Source organism: Galeopterus variegatus, unplaced genomic scaffold (assembly GCF_000696425.1).
Source record: "Galeopterus variegatus unplaced genomic scaffold, G_variegatus-3.0.2 Scaffold3016, whole genome shotgun sequence".
Classification (NCBI taxonomy): domain Eukaryota; kingdom Metazoa; phylum Chordata; class Mammalia; order Dermoptera; family Cynocephalidae; genus Galeopterus; species Galeopterus variegatus.
In genome coordinates this window covers 225,410-236,434 of record NW_007729127.1, presented here as the reverse complement: position 1 = coordinate 236,434, position 11,025 = coordinate 225,410, and the positions used below count along the sequence as shown (strand labels likewise).

Below are 11,025 nucleotides of genomic sequence, written 5' to 3'. Positions count from 1 at the left end.
ACACTTTTCGGCTTCTCTTTGGCATATCTGAATTGCCAGCATCACTGCTCCTGTGATTTGGGGCCATTATTAAGTAAAATAAGGGTGACTTGAACACAAGTGCTGTGATACTGATACGGTAACAATTGATCTGATGACCGGTGGCTAATAAGTGACTAACGGCAGTAGCGAATACAGCGTGGACACTCTGCACAAAGGGACAATTCATGAAGTGGGACAGTGCGAGATTTTATCACGCTACTCTGAATGGCACGCAATTTAAAACTTAAGAATTTTATTTCTGAAACTTTCCTTTTAACATTTTCAGATCGACTATGGGTCACAAAGTGAGGAAAGCAAAACTGCAGATAAGGGGGGACTTCTGTACCCTTCAGGAGTGGGGCGGATGAAAAGGTAGAGAGGAGGCAGGGTCAGATCACAGGATGGAGTCTGACTATCATCCTGAGGTGATGGGAGCTGGGGAGGCTTCAGGACTGGAGACTCGAGGTCAGATGTGCATTTTAGAGCCTCGCTGGGGCATTGTTGGGGGTGGACTAGGGGAGAGGAGACCAGAAGCAGAGCAGTCAGTAAGGGCCATGGCCAGTCCTAGGAAGAGCTGGTGTGACCTAAACCAAGGCTGGAGCAGATGGAGCAGCAGAGAGGTGGGCAGTAGAGCACTGGAGGGGGTGAGGATGTGGGGTGAGGGCTCCAGATGATCCCCAGGCTTCTGGCCTACATGCAGGGGTCCTCAAGAAGAAGAAGACCTGGGAAAGAGGTGATAAGAAGTTGTATTAGTCTGTTTTTGTGTTGCTATAACAGAAATACCTGAGACTGGGTAATTTATAAAGAACAGAGGTTTATTTGCTTACGATTCTGGGACAACTGCATCTGGTGTGGGCCTCAGGCTGCTTCTACTCATGGCAGAAAATGGCAGGCTGATCTGTGGGTACAAGCAGATCAAATAGTGAGAGGAAGCAAGAGAGAGAGGGGGGAGGTGCCAGGGTCCTTTAAACAACCAGCTTTCTTGGGAACTAAAAGAGCAAGATCTCCCTCACTACCCCCCACAAGGCACTTAATCTATTCCTGAGAGATCCGCCCCCATAACCCAAACCACTCCCAACATTGCCAAGTTGGGGGTCAGATTTTGACATGAGCTTTGGGGGGACAACACATCCAAACTCTATCAGAAGTTCACCCCATCGTCCCACTGTCACACGAAGACTGTTGTCAAGAATCAGTGATCTCCAAGTTGCTAAATCCATGGTCATTTCTGTTCTAATTGAGGTTTGACTCATTTGGCCACTAGCTTTGCCTCCTTTCTGTGGCCCCCACTCTCCTAGTTTTTCTGCCACCATCACAGCCTCTGCTGGTTCCTCCTGGTAATCCCTGTCCTGGGGGCTTCCTCCTTGTGTGCTCATGCGCTCCCACAGCCCCATAGCTCTAAATCCCAGCTCTCACTGGCGTCCCTGGCTTGCGTCTCCGTCCTTCTCCTCTGCCCTCAGGTCCAGTCTTGGCTGCCCAGCTGCCCGCTCAACATCACCATGTGGCGACTCACGCTTACGTGTGCAGCACAGAATTCTACATTCCTGTGCCTAGACCTGTTCCTCTCATCTGCCTCGTCTCTGTAAATGACAGCCCTATCCCTGCAGTGGTTCAAGTCAAAAATTCCTGTCTTCCCCCTCTCTCCAGCCCCATGCCCATCTCGTCCATTTGCAAATGCTTCCTTTAAAACAGGTCTTGAGTCCAGCAGCCTCTAAATGGTCTTCCTCTACACTTCTCCTCTTGTCCTGCCCCCTCCATCTGTAGCAGCAGCCAGAAGGCTCTTTTACAAATGTAAATTACATCTTGTCCCTCCTCTGTTTAAAACACACCTCTGACTTCCCTAAAATCTAAACTCCTTACAAAGACTTCCAAGACTCTCCAGCCCCAGGCCCTGCTCCCTCCCGGCGTCCCCCTCTCTTTACCTGTTTACGCCCTTCTCGCCAGTTCTCTTCCCCTGGTTCACTCCTCTCTGGCTGCTCAGGGTTTCTCTCCATTCCTCTGCCCAGAATGCTCTTCCCCCCTCCCGAGTTTTTTACATGTCTGCCCCTTTCTTATCTTTTAGACTTTAACTTAAATGTCATCTTCTCCAAAGGCTTTCCCTAACCACCCAGTCAGAAGTCGTCTCCACCCGTCTGTCCTATCACAGATGCTCCTGGGCTCATGATGGGGTTACATCCCGATAAACCCAACATAAGTCAAAACTATTGTAAGTCAAAGTGTGTTTAATACCCTGATAAACCCATCATAAAGTCAAAAACTTGTGAGTCGAACCGTTGCATGTCAGGGATGTCTGAACTTTGTTCCCTTTTACTGCCTTTTGCTTTTGTTTGCTGCCCGTCTCCTGCTGGGATGTCAGCTTTGTCTCCTGTCTTGTTGCTCCTCATGACTGTCATCTGGGAGTCAGGGGCTCAGCAGCCCAGAGGACACCCTGATGCTCAGAGAGAGTTTGGGCCTACAAGAGAGGTCTTTCTCTGTGCTGCTGTTGTTCCTTGGATATCGGGTGTAAATAACTGTGTATGTGATGGACGTGAAGTTCAGAGAGATTCAGAGCATGCCAAACCGTTCTGATGGAGGGAGGGAGGGTGGAAGGAGTGCGGTGGGAAGGCAGCCCTCGGGAAAGCGCAGGGAACTCCAGCAGCATCTAGCCAAAGGTTTGCACTAGAACATTTTAAATTGTGAACTTCTGGAAAAGAGTAGTGCAGAAGTTGTATTCACTTTAACCATTCTGGTACCTCAGTCCTGAGTGGATGCCTGCTGGGGAGCTTCCACCCAGCCGCCTCCTTCTGTGTCCACCAGAGGGCGACAGGTGTCTTCCAGGCAGCTCCCCGCAGGCGCCTGAGCCCCGCTGTCCAGCCTGGGCAGGAAGCCGCCTCCCTCAGCTCTAGGGGCACCGTTTCCATTGTTGCCTATTCACTGAGGGCTGACTGCTTGCCAGGCTCTGAGTAAATAATAACAGCCAACATTTACGTGTGGTTTGTTATGGACTAGCCTACTGGTCTAAGTGCTTTACATAGATCGAGTCTATTATCCTCACATCCGAGGCATTATTCTCATTTTTACAGATAAGGAAACAGGGACAGAGAGGGTTAAGCTGCTTGCTATTATGGGCTAGCCTACTGGTCTAAGTGCTTTACATAGATCGAGTCTATTATCCTCACATCTGAGGCATTATTCTCATTTTTACAGATAAGGAAACAGGGACAGAGAGGGTTAAGCTGCTTGCTTTAGGTCACAGTCTGTCAGTTGTAGAGCCAGGATTCAGACCTGTCTCTACCCGAGTTTGAACCCTTGATTGCTATGCAACACAGCCTCTTCCTTGACATAATGGCTGATGCCAAGTAAGTGCTCGGTAGATGGTTGATTGTTACTATTATTATTAATACAAATTCTCATAACAATCCTGTGGGGTAGATACTATTATTATTTCTAGAATTATTATTTTCCTAGCAATTAATACTTTTATTTTTTTATTTTATTTTTTAAATTTTAACATTTACTTATAAATATTTGTGGGGTACAGTCTGTTGTTTCAACACATGCATATCCTGCACAATGATTCACTTAGGATAGATAGCATAGTTTTGTACCCACTAGTCCACCACTTAATAATTTTATTATTTTAAATTGAGGAACAGAGAAGTTAAGTAACTTACCCAAAATCTCATAGATAGAAAATCACATAAGTAGGTTTCAAACTAAGTCTTTCTGATTCTGGGCCCTGAGCTTTTGTAAAGACAACATGAGACTGGCCAGTTAGCTCCGTTGTTTAGAACACAGCCTTGTAACACCAAGGTCAGGGGTTTGGATCCCTGTACCAGCCAGCCACAAAACAACAACAACAAAACACAAAAGAAAGAGAATATGCTCTCTATGCTGCCACTTTGTAGCAGCTCAGTTAGCAATTTTTTTATTTAAATAAGAATTTCCCAACAGGCAAGGTTGCGGTGAGACGGGTACCCTGCTGGCCATGTGCATCAACAAACTCCTGTTTGGACAGCCACCTGGAAATGGGTAACGAGAGCTCCAGAGGCGTCCCCTCATGTTCCCATCAACCTGCCTCCTGAGCACTGATCCTAAGGAGAGATTTTCCAGGAGATGTTTCTTTTGTGGGATTTCTCTGCCTTTCCCGCTGACTCTCACATGAAACTGCACACTTAAGCCTTCTGGGCTGGAGCCCACTTGATTTGGGGTCCAGTACTCATAACCGTTCTTCTCATGTGCCAGGGCATTTACATCTGAGCCCGTGACACCCCTTCAAAGGAAGCAAGGCAGGGATTACCACCCCATTTTACAGATTGGAAACTGAGACTCAGGCAAAAGTTTTTTGAGGTCACATGTTAGTTAGCAAAAGACACCAGTCCAGAAAACAGGTTGTTTGCCCTGTCCTGTGTATGTGGAAAGCCTGAATCCTGTGTGACTCGGTGAATCCAGCTGATGGAGTTTCATAGATCTATATTGAAACTCCCTGTGAGCACTGTGGGAGAAAGCTCTCGGCTGAGATAGATAGATGATAAATGATAGATAGATAGATAGATAGATAGATAGATAGATAGATAGATAGATAGATAATAGAAAATCTCACAAGTTTCTCCTTTAAACCTTCCCAACTCACTTTCATACACTGTTGATGGGCATGAGTTGGTGAAGCCTCTATGGAGTACATTTTTGGCAAAGCTATCCAAATTACAAATGCACATACCTGGGCTGGCTGGTTAGCTCACTTGGGAGAGCATGGTGCTGGTAACACTAAAGTCACGGGTTTGGATCCCCATACTGGCCAGCTGCCAAAAAAAAAAAGACCCCAACAAAACAAATGCACATACCCTTTGATCTAGCAATTCCACCTCTAGGAATTTATCCTTTAAATATCCTGAAATCTTGGATGTATAAGATGTAATTTACTGCAGTCAGTGTTAACTATGAAAGCAAGAGATTGAAAACATCCTAAATGTCCATCAGTAGGGGACTGGTTAAATAGATTGTGAACACCTACAATGCTACCCAAAAAAGACCCAAAACTTCTGATGTAAAACTCTCTCTAAGGCGTATTGTTAAGTGAAAAAAACAAAGTGCATAGGAGGGTTTAGAGGGTGCCGTCATTTGTGGAAATAGGGGGAAATACATATATGCATTTGACTTTATATGTATAGAACATCTGGAAGGATACACAGCAAAGTGGGCACTGCTGCCTCTGGGGAGGACTGGAAGGCTGGGGGTGAGAGTGCAGGCGGAGGCTGCGCTGCACACACTTGCGGTCTCCGGGATACTTCAGTGTGGGAATGCTTTGACAATTCAAAAATAAAGAAGCAAACTAAGTGTCCCTGCCTCCCCTTTCCCACACACCTTGCAGGCAGGCTGCAGTGCCACTAGGCTGCCTGGCGATGGACAGATGAGTGCTGGCGACCCAGCCCTGCAGGAGCCCCCCTCGTACCCTCCCGTTCAGGTCATCCGGGCCCGAGTGTCTTCCAGCAGCTCCTCTGAGGTCTCCATCAACTCTGACCTGGAGGTACATGGCCGTTGCCTGCTGCATGGGTGCACGGGTGTCGTCATTCACCAGCACTTGCCGGGTGCTCCGTGGGGCTTGCTCTGCTGTTCTCTGCTCTTGCCCACATTAACCACACGCCTGCTAAATAATGATTAAACCCCTGCGGAGCTCCCACCATCTGCACGAGGAGTTTCCCAAACTGTGTCTGTACTGAGAACAGGTTTCCATGGTCAAATTAGTCAGAGAACACTGCATGTTGGAGTCCAGTCTTCAAGGATCACGTACACAGTCAAGTCCTACACTAATCAATGCATGAATAATAAACTTTTTTAAAGTCTCAGTGTTTCCCAGCCTCATTTGACCATGGAAGCTTTTCTTCCGCCTGAGGAAAACCAGCTGCATCCTGTTGTGTTAGTAGTGGCATTCATGGGGGGACCTGTGGTGGGTACCATGCCTGGCACTTTTATAAACTACCTCATTTTGAGTTTTTTTATCTGCGCACAAAACATGTCACTTCTTGGATACACAGACAGGTGTAACGCTGAGGTCTGAGCTGTCCTGTCCCTCTTGGTCCCGCAGCTGTGGTTCCTAGCCCTATTCAATGAGGAGGTTTCTTTTTGTCTGTGGAAAAATAAGAAGCATGAGGACAATGTAGTGGCCACATGTATGTCAGCAGAAGGTCGCCAACTGTTTCGGTGGGTGGAAGGACAGTCTTTTGTTCAGAGTTGTGTCCTTCAACTTTTTTGGTGTTAAATGCCCTTTTATGAAATGAAGGCAGTAGTCAGTGGTAGTTGGTGTTGAGTGTTTGCTTTGGATTCTAATGCCCTTATTTAACAAAATAATCAATTAGCCATCCTAAGTCCCCCAAATTTGTTGAACTTATACTGGACCTGGAAATCTGAAACTCAGAGCCACTGACTGTGTGATAAATCCAGAGTCCTCAGTGTGACATTCCAGACCTTTCACAACCTGCCCAGCCTCATGGGCCCCCCCTGCCTTCACCTCATGCCCTTCCCTGACCACGGTCTCTTCTCTTTCCCCGGGCCTTCTGGGCTTTTCCTCCTGGGGTCCCCTCTGGCCCCATTTCCTGTGCGAAATACCTCCCTCCCCCCGAGATTAATGGCTCCTTCCTCTCTGTGCCTGGAACACACACCTCCCTTACACAACTTCCACCGTTGGCCTGCAGCCCAGGTTGCTGTGGTGTCCTGGGGCGCCTTCATCTTTCCCCTTCAATCCTGGGACACAGCTGGTCATTGAGAGCTGGTTTTGAGTTAGGAATTCTGCACCCTCAGGGTTGTATCCCTGTGTCATTCTGTGTTACGTATTTCTTGGATCCAGTCTCAGGATCTGTAGGAGACCTAAGGCCTGGCAGCCTGGAACCCATGGTCTTGGCAAAGATCTAAGGCTGAATGGGAGAGGAATGAGCTGGAGCAGTGTGTTCAGAGAGAAGGGACATGAAGTCTGTGAGTCAGGGAGGGACTGGGGAGAGGGGAGGCAGCGTTTGCTCTGTGGAAACAAGGGCGACTTCTGCCACCCGCCCTCGGTTCAGGTAAGCATTGGACAGTGAACTTGAAAAATTCAGAAATTTGTCCTTGCTGGTTTGGGCCATTTCTGTTTTGCAGTCCTTGTTCTTCCCCTGTTATCTCTCTTTTTTTAAAACCTATTCTTTGACATATGTAAATTCCAATGGGACAGGGTCACACTCTTAAAACAGGCAAATGAAAATGAATGCTTTTGACCTTGTTAAAAGGAATCGTTTGTAGAAGCTCAGCTGCCCCAGCCCGACCCTCCCCATCTCCCCCCATCACCTCTTCAAGGCTCCACCTTTCAATTACCATAATAGGATTTCCCACCCTCTTAACAGTCACAGTGGGGGCTAAAGTTTCTAATGCATAAAACTTGGGGAACACAATTCAAGCTTCAGTGAGTTCTGGGGGGACATAATTCAATCCACTGCAGGAGACTTTAACAAACCTCACTCACTAAATAATTGACGGAACAAGCAAACCAAAAAATCAGAAATAATATAGCAGATGAAAACAACACAGTCAACATATGTGACCTAAGATGTTAGCTCACACAAAGCAGGCTTCTCTTGGGAACAATCCTTCCATTCCTGGCCTGACTGTCCATCCTCATATTCTCACCTATAAATCACAGGTATGCCTCTCTGCAGTACTTTCCCTGCTTCCTTGGGAAAATGCCAACTCTTCCAAACAAGGCATTCTCATTTATTGTTCTCTTCTTGACTCTCCAAGAATGCCAGTTGTCATCCACATGACTGATGTCTTCAGGCTATAGGTAAAGGATGAACCCTAGGCACCAAAAAAAAAAAAAAAAAAAGCGAAAAGTAAAAGTAATACATGTTTTTGGTAGAAAATGTGGAAAATGAGAAAAATGTAAAGAAGAAAATTAAGATTAACCCTCAAGCCTACCGACCAGTGGCTGCCTGCATGTGGTGGGACTGGGCATGCCTGACACGCTCCCTGTGTTGTTTGAAGCAATATTCCTTGAAGGTCCTGGTTCGTTTATGGTGAAGAAGGTGTGAGCAAGGTGTCTTTTAGCAGATGAGTGTCACCACGCTTCACCTGGCCGTTTGGCCATTCATTCAGCACGTGTCCTCCGAGGGTAGGAATTTGAAAGAAAAATGCTCGAGGAAGGACGGATCGGCTCGAACCCGCCTCTCAGGGTGGGAGGTGCATCGGACGCCGTGGATGTCCCCCTGGTTCTTGCACACTCCTGAGACAGGAGCAGCTGTTGACTGATGTAGGGCCTTGGGTCGTCACTTCCTCTGCCCTGTGACTTCTCTTGCTACCAGCACTGCGTAATTCAAATATTTCGTGGCCTTGGGCTCAAACTACCCAGGGCACCTGTCCCCGCACTTGGGTGGCCCCTGTCCCTCTGCCCCGACTCCGCTGAGGTGGGCTTCCACTCCCTCACCGGCCTCCCCGCTGTCTGTGTCGGCTTCTGTTTGTCCTCCTGGGTTGATGGGTGGATGCTTTCTGACCCCACTGTCGAGGCCTGTGGGACTGGGAGCCACGCTGTGTCTTTATCATCTTGTAACTGAACTCTGGGATGGTGGTTTTGTGTCCACGTTCTTGGGGCATGTACCAACTGTTTTGAATACCTACTTCTTGCAGAATGCTGGGGGAGTTGGAGAAATGAGTGATGCCTCACAAAAACATTGTATCCACAGCACTCTAGTTCACGAAGTGTCTCTGAATGCATTAACAAGAATGACAATAGGCACTGCCAGCAGTGACTGTGCGCATGTCCTGTGCTCAGCACAGTGTGGTCTATACTTTACAAGTGCTGCTTGTTTTAATAGGCCTGATGTGGAGACTGGACTAAATGAGATTAAGTAACTTGCCCAAGAAAAAAGAGTAATAATAATAATAATGAAGAAGAAGAGGCAGAACTGGGATTTGAACCCAGCTCTGCCTGCCATGAAACCTCTCTTGTTTACCATTCCGCTCCACTGCCTTGGCATAGCTGGTACCCAGGGAGGTATGCAGGACCATGTTTGTTATCCATTATTCCCATTTTACAGATGGGAAAGCTGACTCTCTGCCCAGGATCTTTCCACTCACCTGTGTCCTATGCTCTGCCTCTGTTCTAATAGGATAAAACATTGGGATGTACAAATTATTCCATTGACGGCAGAACACGAGAAAGGGTGAGACAGGCAGGACCATGGGAGCTTGCAAAGAGGGACAACTTAGGATCTTTTCACCTTTCCTCAAGTGTCCCACTGGCTGGACTGGTCAGGGCAACAGATGAATGATGTGAGAGCCTCAGTATGACCAGTTTATTGACCAAAGTAAATTAACCACCTGATCGAGATACCAAACAAAGAGGATTTATTTGACAGCTTGTTAGAACTGCAGCCCAGGAGACACAGGTCCAAGAAGTCTGGGATGTGCTTTGAGGGACAAAAGAGGGTCAGAATATTGAAAGGAGGAACCCGCGGAGAGGAGGGAGTGGTTACAGAAGTTGNGCAGGTCAAACAGGATTGTAAAGCTCCCAATACAAATTGTTTAATATATGACCAGGAGATGAGATAGCTTTTTTCAGGTATGTGATGCAGCGGGGCTCCTGGTAATCTATATTTTCCTGTTCTTAAAAGTAATACGTGTTCGGATCCCCATATTGGCCAGCCACCAAAAAAAAAAAAAAAAAAAAAAAAAAGCGAAAAGTAAAAGTAATACATGTTTTTGGTAGAAAATGTGGAAAATGAGAAAAATGTAAAGAAGAAAATTAAGATTAACCCTCAAGCCTACCGACCAGTGGCTGCCTGCATGTGGTGGGACTGGGCATGCCTGACACGCTCCCTGTGTTGTTTGAAGCAATATTCCTTGAAGGTCCTGGTTCGTTTATGGTGAAGAAGGTGTGAGCAAGGTGTCTTTTAGCAGATGAGTGTCACCACGCTTCACCTGGCCGTTTGGCCATTCACTCAGCACGTGTCCTCCGAGGGTAGGAATTTGAAAGAAAAATGCTCGAGGAAGGACGGATCGGCTCGAACCCGCCTCTCAGGGTGGGAGGTGCATCGGACGCCGTGGATGTCCCCCTGGTTCTTGCACACTCCTGAGACAGGAGCAGCTGTTGACTGATGTAGGGCCTTGGGTCGTCACTTCCTCTGCCCTGTGACTTCTCTTGCTACCAGCACTGCGTAATTCAAATATTTCGTGGCCTTGGGCTCAANAAGAGGGTCAGAATATTGAAAGGAGGAACCCGCGGAGAGGAGGGAGTGGTTACAGAAGTTGTGTCTGGTGCCAGAACACATCAAACAGTCTTGTCCATATGAGATTAGTGATTAGTCCTAATGGTTCTTTGAGGCAGGCTTTAGTCAGGGACATTCTGATTTGGTAGGAAGTAGCAGAAAATAGAGATCAGCAGATTCGTAGCCTTTCATCCAGGAAGTCATAACCTTCGTGATACAGCTGAGTGCAAGGTTTCAGAGTGTTCTCAGGACGTGCCTGGAGCTCAAGCTGGGATGGCCTCCCAGCTCCATTTTAGGTGCTTTGACTAGACCAGTGTCACTTTCCCTTGTCACCAGTAACCATGTAGAGAGGCCATTGCTTGGGCTGTGCAGATTTCTGGACATCTCTATGGGAGATGGCACACGCCACAGAGATTGTGGATCCACTCATTCATTCACTCACCCACACATTCAACACAAGATCAGCCCTGTTCCTGGCAAAGCCATCTGAAGGGCAGACTGGATGGATGTTGAGTAGGGGATACCAAGCTCATGGAGTCTACAGGTGGGGAAAGAGGCCAAGATGGAGCAGGGCTACAGGAGCGGCCTCTCACTTTCCAGGGCAGCAAAAACCTGTATTATGAGTGCAGGGTTGTCTTTCTCTGCTAAAAATACTGTGTTTCAGCCCTGTTTTTGGCTAAAGGGGGACAAGGGTATGAGTGCAGGGAGAGACTTTGAAAACCGGCAAAGGACCAAACATCTGTGTTGTGAAAGGCCTGAAGACTGCTGCTCCTGCGCCTTTTCAAGACCCACCCTCCCT

General features: G+C 47.5%; 1 protein-coding gene across 2 annotated transcripts in view; it reads left to right on the top strand.

Annotated features, from left to right (window-relative positions):
• The window catches only part of TMEM44 (transmembrane protein 44), a 38,471-nt gene that overhangs the window by 15,477 nt on the left and 11,969 nt on the right, over window positions 1-11,025 (top strand). For both annotated transcript variants that reach the window (XM_008583728.1, XM_008583729.1), the window contains exon 9: window positions 5,372-5,527. In XM_008583728.1, coding sequence (XP_008581950.1) covers window positions 5,372-5,527 — 156 coding nt within the window. The remainder of the gene's footprint in view (window positions 1-5,371; window positions 5,528-11,025) is intronic.